At 35.9% G+C, this 15,771-nt stretch overlaps 1 protein-coding gene across 1 annotated transcript in view; it reads right to left on the minus strand.

Moving 5' to 3' along the window:
* Positions 1-15,771, minus strand: part of RMDN2 (regulator of microtubule dynamics 2) — an 86,810-nt gene that overhangs the window by 65,379 nt on the left and 5,660 nt on the right. The window contains exons 3-4 of the mRNA XM_008585127.1: positions 3,847-3,857; positions 3,618-3,757 (exon numbers count right to left, since the gene is read on the minus strand). Coding sequence (XP_008583349.1) covers positions 3,618-3,757; positions 3,847-3,857 — 151 coding nt within the window. The remainder of the gene's footprint in view (positions 1-3,617; positions 3,758-3,846; positions 3,858-15,771) is intronic.

The following is a 15,771-nucleotide window of genomic DNA, read 5'->3' on the forward strand; positions in this document are numbered from 1 at the left end:
TAATCAAAACACTGTGGTACTGGCATAAAGATAGACATACAGACTAAAAGAAGAGAATCAAGAGCCCAAAAGTAAACCCACACATACGATCAAATGATTTTTGACAAAGGTGTCAAGACCATTCAATGGAGAAAGGACAGTCTCTTCAACTAATGGTGCTGGGAAAACTGGATATCCACATGCAAAAGAACAAAGTTAGATCCTTACTTAACACTATATGCAAAAACTAACTCAAAATGCATCAAAGACCTAAACATAACAGCTAAGACTATGAAACATAGGGCCAATACTTCATGACACTAGATTTAGCAATAATTTCTTGGACATGATAAAAACACAGGCAATGAAAGAAAAAATAGATAAACTGAACTACATGAAAATCTAAAACTTCCGTGTATCAACGGACACTACCAACAGAATAAAAAGGCAACACACTCACTGGAAAAATAATTTGCAAACTGTACCTCTGATAAGAGGTAAATATCCAAAATATATAAACTCTTACAACTCAACAACAAAAAAACAACCTGATTTAAAAATGGGCAAACGACTTGAATATATATTTCTACAAATATACAAATGGCTAATAATCACATGAAAAGATGGTCAATATCACTAATTATAAGGAATGTGCAAATCAAAACCATGAGGAGATACTACTTCACATCTGTTATGATGGATACTATGATGAAACAAACAAATGTGCAAATCAAAACCATGAGGAGATACTACTTCACATCTGTTATGATGGATACTATGATAAAACAAACAAAAGTGTTGGGGAGAAGTGGAGAAACTGGAACCCTTGTGCACTTTTGGTGGAAATGTAAAATGGTGCAGCCACTATGGAGAACAATATAGTGGTTTCTCAAAAAAAAAATTAAAAATAGAATTACCATACGACACAGAAATCCCATTTCTGGGTATATACTCCAAAAAAATTGAAAGCAGAGTCTCAAAGAGGTATTTGTACACACATTTTTATAGCAGTGTTATTCACAATAAATATTGGTAGAATCAACCCAAATTATCCATTGATGGATGAATCGATGAGCAAAATGTGGACTATACATACAATGGAATATTATTCCTTGCAAAGGAAGGACACTCTGACATATGCTACAACATGGATGAACCATAAGGACATTATGTTAGCTGAAATAAGCCAGTGACAAAAAGACAAATACTATACAATTCCACTTATATGAAATACTCAGAGTAGCCAAAACCATAGGCAGAAAGTAGAATGATAGTTGATAGTGGCTGGGAGGAGAGAGGAATGCAGAGTTATTGTTTAATGAGTACAGAGCTTCAGCTTTGCAAGATGAAAAGAGTTGTGGAGATGGGTAGTGGTGATGGTTGTACAGCAACGTTAATGTACTTACTGCCATTGAACTACACACTTAAAAATGGATAAGATGGTAAATTTTATGTTACGTGTATTTCATGACAAAAAAATTAAAATAAAAAAATTTGTTAAAGATACATGATAAAAAAAGGGAAAATCACAAAAGTAAAAGTAACATCTTAGCTCAATGAAGACTGGGAGGGCATTTTATTATGATAAATAATTTAAAATAATGCCAATTCCTTTTTTCTACAAAGTCTAATTGTATTTTAACTTAAGTGTTTTTAATTGCCTATATGCATGTTCATTAGTTATTCTTTTTTTTTTTTTTTTTCCTTTTTGTCTTTTTTCATGTCCGGCAACGGATCGCAACCCTCAGTGTCGCGCCCGTACCGGACCGGGACCGGCAACAGGATCGCAACCCTTGGTGTTGCGCCTGCACCTCGCTCAGCCAGTGAGCGGGAACCGGTCTGTATGTGGGATCTGAACCCTCGGCGGGAGCGCCGCCGTGCTCCCAAGCGGCGCACTGTAGCAGTGCGCCACCAGGCCGGCCCCTTCATTAGTTATTCTGATAAATGTTTATACACTTTATTTAATATAATAGAAAAAAATATTTAAAATATTCATTTTTAAAAATAAAATTTTTGGACACTGATATACATCTTTATCTCTAATTTCAGAGTTCTCTGAATTTCCAGATTTGTGCATACATGAATACATATAAAATTTACTTAGTTAAAATATCTGGTTTGTAAATATTCTACATATTTCCACTATAATTTTTTTTACTCATAATTTGATTCCTGAGTTAATAAAACATCTATCAGTGGGATATCTGGCACTAGAAATATAGCTAGCAAGTCTGATATAGATGAAAATGCGTGAATTAATAAATATAGCCCTATAGATTATGTAGGAACACTATCTCTCATGATTAGAGTAGGATAAAAGAAGGCACTAAACTCTTAAAGAATGTATTACATTTAGAAGACCTATACGTCAAACCTTGATGTTATTTTCAGACCACAGAAATCACTTAAATTTGGAACCAGCCAATCTCTAAGCAGTAAATCTGAAAAAAGCCTGAAACAGATGAAACCATTTTTGATTTTCATATTCCAATAATGTCAATAAATTAAATTTCCAAAATGTACCAATTAAAATCACTTAAATTTGGAACCAGCCAATCTCTAAGCAGTAAATCTGAAAAAAGCCTGAAACAGATTAAACCATTTTTGATTTTCATATTCCAATAATGTCAATAAATTAAATTTCCAAAATGTACCAATTAAAATTAAATTTAGACTATAACATAGGAATCTTGTTCAGAAAATGCAGTGAAGCTTTGTGAGAAGGGACTTCTGTGAGAAGTGAGCAATGATTTCTACAGACTATGGAGAATGAATGGAGACAAAACTTCTGGTCTGAGCTGTCCTAAGAGAGAGTAAAGTTTGAAGTGACCTTATTTTAGAAATTTCAATAGGTGAAGATTTGTCTTCATCTTGAGACGAGACAGCAAAGTTTTCATCTTCAAAAGGGCCCGAGGTAACTTCATTTTGAGATGGGGTAAAACTACCGACGTGTTTGTAAGACAAAAATCCAACATTATGGAGGATAGGTGAAGTTACACTTTGAGAGGGATGCTGTTCAATCATAGCTGCAGAATGATTTATACTATGACTCTGAGGACCAGGATAAGGGGAATCTTTTGAATCTTTGATTAACTGGCCACTTCGCTGAATATCAGTAGCAATGTGATTTTGTTGAGAGACATAGGAAACAGAAGAAAAAAAGGATGCTGATCTTGGTTGATAGGAGACTCTATCGGTAGTATTCTGACTGGCTGAAGAAGTGGCTCTTGTTTCAAAATTCCTGAAATGTTTAGTGTTATGTTCAGGAGCAGCGAACATTATAAATTTTTGAGCATCAATATTATTTGAGTTTTTAGAAAAGATTTCAATTTCATTTAGATTAAACACGTTTGGACTACTTGATTGAGAATCAAAAAAAATGGCACTCTTGTAATAGGAAACTATACTTAGTTTATGGGAAGAGAAAGGTCTTTGGAATCTAAAACCACCAAAATGGTTTGAGGAAGATTTTAAATCACTGAAGCTTATGTCTTCTTGAGAATTAAAGTTAGCTCTACTTTGTTGCCAGGAAGTACTGCTTTTTGGAAATCTAAAGCATAAAGAACCTCTTCTTTCAGAGGAAGATGTTCTTGATGAAGAAGAAAACCTTCTACCTCCTTTGGGTAAATTGACTTTACGTGCTGCAGAAGGATGAGACGTTTTACCACCAAGAGCCATATTTGGTTGTGAAACAGAAGGTACTCTGTGATGCTGGTGGGCTGCAGTAACTTGATCTTCAGGATAATTTGATTGGAAGCTCTGGTCATCTTTGCAGCTGCTAGAGTGAAAAAAGGGTCAAATGAGGAAAACAAATAGGAAGCAGAGTGGAAACCTGCCAAGCCTCCTGAAGAATAATATCCTGCTTACCAATATGGAAACTACAGGGAATGAGAAAAATACGGTAGCTAAGGTTGATGGTCATACAGATGTACCCAAAGGAATGTAGGAATCTAAAAGATTTTCTCTACTTACACAGTACCTGCCCACTCTGTTAAACCTTGGGAAGAGAAATTGAAAGACTCAGGGAAGCAGGCAGAAAGAAAGATCAGAGGAAACATACAAAAGGACACCAGAACTAAAGCATCCCCAGAAGGAAAAGATAGAACTTCTGGTTTTAAATAAATCACAATATCTGTTTGAGACTATTGAACTACCATATTTAAAGGAGTTAAGTGGAATAAACTTATACCCTGTTGACTAACTACATTTAAAAATATTTACCATGGATGAAGCGGAATCTCTCTGGAGAGAATGTTTCAGCTAAATATCCAGACATTCCAGATATCCAGCTACTGTGGGAAACTAAAGAAGCACTGAAGCTTAGTTTATGAATATTTTCAATGTCCTTTAACACATAAAACATGGGAAGAATAGTTTTTTTTCTTTTAAAGGCTTACCTTAAGCATTTCCCCATATTGAACTTAATCCAAAGTAAGTCTTTCCCTTCCCTTCTAGGCCATCATCTTGAAGTTGTACAATGCCCTGTGTTGGTGGAACAAGTCAGGAGACTGAATGCTTAAGTTGCATGTGGAATTAACATGGCAATAACAGAATGTGATGACAGAAGACTCTAGAATCTAATGACATCAGTTTAAATAAAATTGTTCTGTGGCTCACCTTTTTGAAATGCTGCAATTCACTCAGCTGAGGAATGCGTATTCTACCTTCATTATGTTTGAGGAGTCAGCCAACAAACCAAGGGGTGAGGAAAGAGCTGGATGAGGGAAATAACATATACGATATCTGCACAGTCCTTTACTTGGGACTGTCTCTCTCATCAATTGCTTTCACACGCCTTGCCTCCTAACTCATTCTCCTTTCACCTGAACATTCTTTATCCCCACTTTTTATACCCTCCAGTGACACGGAAAAGCAACAGTTACTGATGTTGGCCTGAAGATACATTGAGAAGGGAAAAAAAGCTTAATAAGTAGCAAAAGTCATTGCCCCCCCAAACGAAACAAGTTTCATCCACCTTGGCTGTAAAGGGTGCCACTGACTGTTTGGTCTATATGCACAGATTATGGAGATCTGCTGTGTCACTGCTTATTACCTGTGGATCTTATACTCACCAAAGGTAAGGTTAATAGAATTATTGGAAAAGAAACATTGTCCTTTCCTTTCCCAAACCAATATAGAGTACACATACACCCCATTATAGGTGTACGTGTATAGCCACATATGACATAAAACATCTCTTAAGGTAAGGTTAATAGAATTATTGGAAAAGAAACATTGTCCTTTCCTTTCCCAAACCAATATGGAGTACACATACACCCCATTATAGGTGTATGTGTATAGCCACATATGACATAAAACATCTCTTAAATACTTTTACTTATTGCTCAATATCTTGATTCTATACCCTACTATCCCTGCCAGTCTTTGTTCTCTTCCTTACATCTGACTGCAGGAAACCCCTGAGCAAATTCTTTTCAAGAGACCTAAAGCTCTCTAATTCTCACGATACAATTGTCATATTTGTGATTTGATTTTACCCTACATTCAAGCTAATAAGCTAATCTCTTACTATTTCATGGATGCTGGCAGAAGACATGAGATTCCTGGGTCAGAAACAGAAGACATATTACTCATGGCACAGCAACCAGCATGATCACCAGAATATTTGTGTTGGTTCTCCTTGGCCCCACATTGCCCACAAGAGCAATGCAGAGACACTGGGTCCAGAGACATACGTATTTACAGTGAATTGAGTTACAAGGAAGAAATACTGAGCTTAGGTGATCTACTACTTCTACAGCAAGCAGAAAACAAATCTGCTAAACCTGCTCCTGGTCCTGGAGGAAAACATTACTTCATTCCTCAAGGTTTCTTCCACAACCCTCAAAAATGGCCCAGGTAAAGAGTGGTCAGGGACTTACATTCTGGGCATACCTAGCAAGATGTGTAGGAGCATAAAAAGCCAAACCTGCTCCTGGTCCTGGAGGAAAACATTACTTCATTCCTCAAGGTTTCTTCCACAACCCTGAAAAATGGCCCAGGTAAAGAGTGGTCAGGGACTTACATTCTGGGCATACCTAGCAAGATGTGTAGGAGCATAAAAAGCCAAAGCAAGACTGTTTCTTATTGCAACAATCTATTATCTTTTCCCTTTCTTGTGAGATTGATTTCTACTGTTCCTAAGTCACACTGAGATCTGTGGTTACCTTTTCCAAAGAGACCTCTTTTGCACATTGCAAGAATAGAATATGTAATGCTTATAAAGTTTCTATTAGAAACCTTTTTTCCCCCAAGTTGGGCCATCTTGTTGTTTAACACTCCCACCAAAGGCCTCTAAAAGAAGCACGTGCCTACTGAGCTACCCCAAAGGAAATGATGAGTTTATGACTAGATCTCAACACTGCCAATCATTTCTGCTCAAGTGAGGTAAATAAAGAGATCAGATCACTCCCCACTAGCCCATTCACACAAATCTATGACTATCCACAAAAAAAGGTTTTTGGGTGTGTGTGTGAGAGTTTTGGGGATGAGGAAGAAGATCCAGATCTGCCCAGACATTTGAAAGGAAAAGAAATCTCATATGAGCATGGTAATATCTGTAAGTTATTTAATATTGTTCTGGGTAGAGAACTTATCTAAATTTCTAGATGTCCTAAAATTACCCCCTCTTTGTTTATTTTTCAGAGAACCAAAATTAGACTTAGCCCAAAAGAAGGTGGTAACCCCTTATAATGGCAAGCATCTTAAACATGCTGCTTCAATTCATTTCCAACTCTTTATTCTATCAATTCCATGACCCCAGGTATGCTCTGCTTTCATCATGCCCTATGGTCACCTAAACCTCCTTTTGCTCTGTAGCCACTCTATTCCCACCCAAGACCAATGTCCCATTATTATACTTCACTATGCATAATGAACATCTTATTTACTATAATTGCCACTCATCGAAACTATAATTTCATCATGATAGCTCAGGTAGATGTTAGAAAATCTAGAACAAAGCTAAAACTTTAGGGTGCATCAGAGTCATCAAGAGAGCTTGGTAAAATGCAGACTCCTGGGCACTGCTCCCAGAGATTCTGATTCACCAGGTCTGGGATGGGTCCTGAGAATGTACATTTCCAACATTCTCACTGGCTGGAAGGGATGCTGATGCTGCTGGTCCACAGATCACACTTTGAGTAGCTCTGTACCAGAACATCTGGGTCACGAACAACTCCCAGAATCCAAGTAGAAGCACCTTCAGAGGTATCTCACAGTAGCTCCTATCTGAGGTGGAGTTCAGTAAGGACAGTGAGTAACACTAGTACTGAATGTCCCTCCTTCTGGTGTCTAGATGATAAGTTCCTTCAGGGAATCTACGTTACACCTGGGGAGAAGTAGGAGGCAGAAAGAGGGGACAACTCTGATTGGGACTGAATCTTTAACACAAAGAAATAGCTCTAAACTAGAAGTGACTGAGCTAACTTGAATTGGAAAATTCAAGTGTTTCCATATTATCAAAAACAGAGATTGTGAGCTACTCTCAATTCCGTTATAGAGAAATGTACAGTTACCTCTTTAGTTGATCTGGGTGTAGTATTATTATTCAATAATAATAATGAAAATCATTCAAATCATTACATTAATTATACCTATTTTTATAAGTGGTTTATCAAATGTGTATTATTATATACAGTAACAGTAATGTTCATCTTTAAATTATCACCAGGTTAACTTATATTTTCTTTCATTATAACATTAAACTATTCACATAGATTTTCACTGTTTCACTACAACATTAAACTATTCACATATGTTCACATAGTTTGTTAACAACATTCAACTCTTCACTCAGAGAGCATGGTTATCTGTATGTGACTTGAAAGGTAGAAAAAAGATTGCTTATTTTGTGAATATAAATATTTTTATTTTACTAATGTAGCATAAATATAAATACTGCTTATTTTATAAGATATTGCTATTTCATAGAAATTTGATTTCTAGAATTTCCTAATCTACATATTATTTTCTTTTGAAAACAAGAAGATTATTCAAATTAATTCACTAGACAGCAGTTACTAAACACATTCTAGTGAAGATATAGAAACAGGACACAGTTGAGGGTTTTAACTGATCCAATAACAAAATGGAAGTAGTTTTTAAAACAATAGAAGCAAAATATATATATATATTTTAGGCCAAAAAGTACAGATGTGTTCCAATATTAGATGAATTCTTTTCTTATCTGTACTTTCAACATCTTCAACCTTTTCTCTATCAAACTCACCCTGCAAATCCCCAAATTTGGATTAACTCAACCATTAGACCTCTTACTCCCTTATATAAAATGCCAAGAACTGGTGAAAAAACAAAAATCACCCCACAGTGCAGACTGGTACATAGTCTTGAACCTCAACTGGGTCAACCGTCTGCTGGGTAATCCTTATTCGTCTCCCTCTTCTACTCCCCACAACTGCTCTTCTAAACTTTCTTCATTTATATGCTCATTCATTATTGATGCAAATATCTAGCGATCATCATTTATCATGTGCCAGAAAGGCACTGTGCTAAGCACTAGAGATACCACAGCAGACATTAGTGAAAATTCTTAAGGAGATCAAAGCCCTAGGACTTGAAAATTGATAGAGGATAGGAGAGAAGTGGTACATGGAAGAGATGAGTAAAGAATCCCTCTCCCCTTCCTCAAATATCCATTTGCCTCCACCCTAGCAGATGACCTATAGCCCTACTTCCCTGAGAAAACTAGAGTTATAAGGTAGGAAGACATCTACTCCTTATTTCATAGAATCGAAAACACCATCGCAACTGCAAGAGAGGAAAAAAAGTTGCCAGTTAGATTATGATGCAGTGCTATGATGCTATTAATTGGTGGTGAGACATATCTCAATTTAAGAGATATTAAAATGTGAAAAAATGTTCAACTTAGAATCAATGACATACAGTATATCTGAACCCACCCAAGCCTCCTTAGTTAGGTTAGGCTTAAAAGGATATTCAAATAGAATTGAAGAGAGTTTTTTACTTGGGTATGCTCCTTGAGAGGTAAAGTCTGAATTCGGCAGGTATTTCATACACACCTTCACCTTATCCCTCTTCCCTCTATCTCCTAGGATAATGCTTTTAGAGTATCTGATACCTGTACTTTCTTAAATGGGGATGAGAACAGAAAGAGGCAGCGTACACAGTGGTTAGGTGTACACTGTCTCTTACTAGCGAGTTGTCTAATTTTTCCCAGACTCCATGTCTAAAACCTCAGAGTTAATGTGTTATTAAATGAGATAATGAATATAAAACATTTAGGACAGGGTCTGTAAAAAACTGATAAAGTTGACTTCCATTTTCTTCTGTAATATCTGTGTAGTCACAGAACTGGGATATTTTCCTTTCTCTTAAGTGACATGTAGAACTTCTGTAATTTTTTTTAATACATTGTATACATTGTTTGTATCTATGGGTCCTGGACATTTGAGGGCATGAAGGTATCTAAGTATTACTCTTGGTGCCAAGGTGTCAGGGGCATCCATATTCATTTGTGGACTTACTAGTAGAATGGACGGATGTTTTACATTTCCAGTTGTGAATAAAGCACAAGAAGATCACTGGATGAGACTTCTAAAGACAAATGTCTCCAAATTGGAGGTGAAGGCCGATAGAATGTAAGCTCTATGAGTAAAGAGACTTGTCAACACTGTACCTCCTGTAAGAACATAGCTCATAGTAGGTGCTCAATAAATATTTGTTTTAGAAATAAATGAATTTGCAAGCTTGTTCTTTCTGTCTTTCTTAAAAACCTACTGGTTATTATATCTATAGATTTTATGGTAAAGGGGACACTGATTAGGAAGATAATGCAAGGTGGAGAAGAGTTTAACATACTCCAAGCTAGTACTCCTTTACTGGGGGTAGCAGTGTTAAAGAGACCTTACATTGTCAGTTCCCAGGTTATCAGATACTACTGAAGGTTAACAGAGTTTCTCCAGAATCTGCAAATGATACTATTCTCTTTCTTCTACATGTTATCCCAATAACTAAGGTGTACTCCTTCTAAAAGTGCCAGGCCACACCTTGTTTCAAGAGTTATTTCCTATTTGTGTCTGATTTTATTTTTAAAAAAGGTCCTTTTCCTGTATTTTCACTCTTGCTCTATTTTTCACCCCTGCAGCCTATATATATGTTCAAGTACCCCCCAGCTTAAAACAAAACCAAAAAGTAAAACATAAAATATATGCTCTCTGAATCTATCCCCTTCTTGCATTACACATTCTCCTTCCATTCAAAGTCAAGTTCTTTAAATAAAGGTCTACCCTCTGCTATCCCCTTTTTACCTCTCATTAACTTGCCCAGACCTAGATCAGGTTTCTGAACTCATCACTACCCAGCAACTGCTCCTGCAAAGCTTATCAATAAATGACCTCCTAAGTCCCAAGTCCAGGAAACAAAGTTCAATCCTTGTTTTACTTGACCAAAAACACTACAACTGAAAGGCTACTGCTAAACATATTTTTCTAGTTCAGGGATTGGCAAACCACACCCTGGGATCCCAATCCACCTGCAACCTGTTTTTGTAAAAAAAAGTTTTATTGGAACACAGCCATACCCATATTGTCTACGGCTGCTTTCACACTACAATGGCAGAGTTGAACAGCTGAGACAGATATATGGCCCTCGAAGCCTAAAATTCATATGGAAAAAGTTTGCCCGCCCCGTTCTAGTGCAGTGATACATTTGATTGTTTCTCTCTTATTGATAAAATAACTTTTTTTTTTTTTAGAATTTACTATAGATTAGATACAATGCAAAGTACCTTCCTATATCATCCCATTTAAGACTTAAAACAACATGAGACATATATTATTAACCACATTTTAAGATAAATTCAGGTTTGGAGAAGTGAAGTTACACAGCTAGTTAAAGGCTGAGCCAGGACTGACACTTGAGTAAGAAAGATTCTGTAACTTGTGGCCTTTACCACTGTTCTCGAAACTTTGTCCTCGCTTGGCTTCTGGGACATCTTTGTTCTCTGGTTCTTCTTCTACTTCTTTAACCAGTCATTATTCTCCTTTTGCTCATCCACCTCTGTCCACTCCTTCAGTACTGATTCCAGAAGGCTCTGTACTCTAGCCTCTTCTCTCTTCCCATTCGACACACACTGCTCAAGTTATGGCATCAATATTCCACAGCATCCAGCTTTGTACACATAGTGGTGGGATGCCCAGAGCGTGAACCAACTTTCCCTGAAGAAAGCTTTTACCCACCCTTCAGCAGCTTCCTTTCATAGGCTGCAGGAGGGTAACTGCTTGTGCTGGCAGTGGCTTCGGTCTCTCAGCATGTCTAGCACCTGGCTGCAGGATGCAAAGATACTTGGCACTTATTACTTTGTTCTTGGCTTTTCTTACCTCCCATACAAATTCTTATACACTGCTTATAAGATTGTGAGTTGGTATACTTTGAAGAATGATTTAGTAATATATAATATACTTAGTCTATAACTCAACAATTCCACTTCTAAATATATACTTTCAAGAAATTCTTCACCATATGCCTAAAGAATTAGGAAGAAAGGTATTCAATGAGGTACTGTTTATAAGAGTAAAAATGGGAGCCTAAACATCCATCAGTAGGGAAATAAATTACAGATTGTGAGTTGGTATACTTTGAAGAATGATTTAGTAATATATAATATACTTAGTCTATAAGTCAACAATTCCACTTCTAAATATATACTTTCAAGAAATTCTTCATCATATGCCTAAAGAATTAGGAAGAAAGGTATTCAATGAGGTACTGTTTATAAGAGTAAAAATGAGAGCCTAAACATCCATCAGTAGGGAAATAAATTACGGAATATTCATACAATGGAATGCAGCATAACAATTGAAAAGAATGAAATAAGTTCACATACATTAACATGGAAGAACCTCAAAAAAACATTTAATGCAAAAGCATGTTATGAAGTGTTATATTCCATGTAATATCACTTATATAAATTTTAGGTCTGGGTTTTTATATTGTAGCTATTTTTGTTTTTCTTTCTAAGACTAGTCATGGACAGTAGTGGGAAGGGGGAAAAGAGTAGAACAAGGAGTTTGATCTGTAACTTGGGTTTTTTTGTTTGTTTGTTTGTTTGTTTTTGTGGCTAGCAGTCCTGGGATCTGAACCCTTGATCTTGGTATTATAACACCATGCTGTAACTATCTGAGCTAGCTGACCATGTAATGTAAATTTTAAGAACAAAAGAACATTTACACCTTGTTTATGTAAACATGCATATATAGGAGAACAATTAAAACTTTTGAAAGAAGAAGGCACCCCAACTTCAAGATAATGGTTAACCTTCAGAGGAATGAGTAGAAAGGAGACTTCAGTTATATGTGCAATGTTTCATTCAAAAAAAGATCTGAAACAGAATTTTTTTTTTTTTGGCACATTTCATTTACCACAACACTAAGGAATACATAATCACCACATAATGAGTATTTATCTTAATGCCTTGGGAAAACTGAAGGACAACACTAATACTGACTTGATGGGAGTAAATAACGGTAAGAGTAAAAATGCAAATGAACAAAAAGCAAGTTCTGTATTTTGGTTCATGAACATGAAAATTAAAGGAGTTTCAAACAAAGCCTCAAAAGCCTCTACCTGTCTGTAGTCTCACTTTCATCATCATCCTCTATCAAAGCAATATCATCTAAAGGTACTAGGTACCATGCCTTGTATTATGCTGGTGTTCTCCTGGGGATAGATTTGTGGGGTTTCACTTTCTTTTTAAGTAATCAGTAATGTTTCTGTTGATTCTACCTGAGGGTATCATACGAACCTAACACTAAAATGAAAATACCCAGGCCAAGGAAAAAAAGGCCCATATGGTCACTATACAAACCTGCATTTAATTTTGAAACATTTATTCTTCCTAAAGCCTCCATTGAAATGAAATAATAAATTTATTACTTCTAAACTGAAATAAGATTCTACTTTTTAAAGAGAGCTTTCTAAGCTTCACATAATGCTGTGATTTAAACAACAATTTTTAAACCCTTAGTTGGATAGAGCAATATAGGTCAAATATGACAGAGGAAAAAAGAGGTGGGTGGCTTAAAAAATGAAAATGAACTAGAAAGATTTCAGAAATAAGGACTTAAATTTAAACTGAAAACATAAATGTAAACTAGTTACCTTAAAAATATTTTTAAAAATATGTATTTTTTGCCATGTCCCAAAGAAACCAAAACAACCTCTGATATCATCCTGCCTAAAAACACTACTCTTCCATATAAAGGTTGAGCATCCCTAATCCGAAAATCCAAAATCCTAAATGCACCAAAATCTAAAATTTTTTGAGCACCAACATGATGCTCAAAGGAAATGCTCACTGAAGCATTTCAGATTTTTGGATTAGGGATGCTCAACCAGTGTGTATTCTGCAAATATTCCAAAATTTGAAAAAATCCAAAATTCAAAACACTTCTGGTCCCAAAGTATTTTTGGATAAGGGATATTTGACCTGTACCCAGATTTTAGTATCTAACACTATTCTCACTTGTATTCTGCAAATATTCCAAAATTTGAAAAAATCCAAAATTCAAAACACTTCTGGTCCCAAGTATTTTTGGATAAGGGATATTTGACCTGTACCCAGATTTTAGTATCTAACACTATTCTCACCGAAAGGAACTAATGCTGCCGAGGCAGTAGCTGATTCCATGTCTTGTGGCAGGGACAAAAACAAAATCAGTTGAAACACTGTGACCAAGAAGCAAAGATGATTTCCAAGATGTTAACCCTAGTGCTAAAAAGGATAAAGGAACAACCTTAACAGATCCCCCACAGGCCATGTTACAAGAATTTGACTATAAATCATCAATACCACCAAACCCAAATAAATGAAATTAGGAGAGTCCAAAAAGGCATAAATCTCTAAATCCATGGTGATACTTCTGTTCTAAGAGATGGCATGTAAGAAATTCTAACAATGTTTACAGAAAATGAATTCCACTGATTGACCCAAATTGTGTGAGCCCTACACTCAAGGTTTTGTCGACAACTAAGGATATAATTAGATGTTTTCCCTTCTTGTGTAAAACTAATAGTATTAATGAATTGTGACTGATACCTATTTTACTAAAAGAAGTAAAAATCTCCAGGCACCTCTTGCAAAAGATACATTTTACATATGAAACATGTAATTGCCATTTGACGTGTTAATTTTGCTATCAAGGACACTGTATATGAAGGATAAACACCATCTGAAGAGTGGTTAAGGGTTATGGCTGCATCTCACCATGGCCAGTAATTTTGTTCCCATGGAAGATTATAAAATGACAGACAATCTAAAATATATACAAATATACTTCACAAAGACCTTGTGATTAAAAAATATTTTATTTAAAAAGTTAGTTTCCAGGTATTTATTTAGAAAGGTGTGTTAAATCTTTCTGTTTCTTACTCCTTTCTAAAAAAGAAATCCGAATTATGTGTGTGTCTGCTTGTTTGTTTTCTAAAAGAGGGCTAAATAGGAAAAAGTTTCTCTCCCTTTATTAAGTGTTATTTGCTGTAATCTGGTCTAAGTTACTAGGGATGTATTACATCCACTCTAGTATTTCATACTAACAAAGGAACCCAGGACTGAACAAGAGGAGGGAATGTCTTACCTGACACCAATCCTAAAGTTTTTATGTGTCTGGTTTTTCTTATTAGCTGCATTGACTCTCATTCATAAATTTCACAAATCCTTCTTGAACCCACATAAAAAATGTATGCCTCTATCATTACTAGAAGTTAAGTCCCACGATTACCTTCTTTTTATTTATCCTAATCTTATCCTACACTTATTCATGTTTGCCTCTCTTTCTAGGATTGTAGAATGTTGTGAAGAAGCCTATGCTCAAGTTAACCAGGGTTTATTTAGATTTAACTTACACTCGTCCTTTACCAGCCGGCCATCTCTGCTCTCAGTCTAGAGGATCTTCATTACATCCTTTCTATGATGTGATTGCCAAAACTGCACACAGGACTCATGATGAGGAAACACCACAGATTTACATACAGGAAGGATAACCAACTGGTTTGTCCTTAAAACTCTCAAAGATGCTCAAGGTTATGTGGGGATTTTTGTCATTATATAAGTACTCAGCTGCTATTCCCTATACCCGTGATAATAACCAGGTCTCTTTTTGAGTTACAGTTTTGAATGATTTAAAACTACTTTAGATTCCTTCTAAACATACTACTTGCTTATTTTAAAACCAGTCTACAAATAAATAAATAAAACCAGTCTACAACTTTTTGTTTTTGTTGTTCAGAAACACAAAATTTTTAGACCTTCCTATTATCTAGATCTATCATTTGTGGTTCTTCCCTATCTGAAAGGTTTTTCATATAGTCATTTCTCCAGTTCATGTATAAAAATACTCAACAATTCCAGTCCTGGCACTGATCTCAAAGACCTGATCACTATTTCTTTACCTATGAAATTACCTTTCATCCCTACTCCCTTGTTTCCTCTCTGCAGATCCTTTCTCCCAATTCCATGGTAATGTAGCAGATCACTTATTCACTCAAGAAATATTTATTGGTATCTAGTCTGTGCCAGGCACAGAAATAAGATGTTAGGAATACAACAATCAAAACACAGGGTCCCTGCCCTCAAGAATTTCAGGCTATATCATATTCATCAGTGCTCCTTTTTTTACCAGCTTATTTTATTCCTCAAAAACACTAGTCAGGCACATTTCTTTATTCATAAATAATATTCTTTCAGGAGAAAAAAAATAAGTTACGTTCTTGGTGTTAGAATGCAATGGATTACCCCATGTGAGGATGAGACTG

This window comes from Galeopterus variegatus, unplaced genomic scaffold (assembly GCF_000696425.1).
Source record: "Galeopterus variegatus unplaced genomic scaffold, G_variegatus-3.0.2 Scaffold3466, whole genome shotgun sequence".
Lineage (NCBI taxonomy): Eukaryota > Metazoa > Chordata > Mammalia > Dermoptera > Cynocephalidae > Galeopterus > Galeopterus variegatus.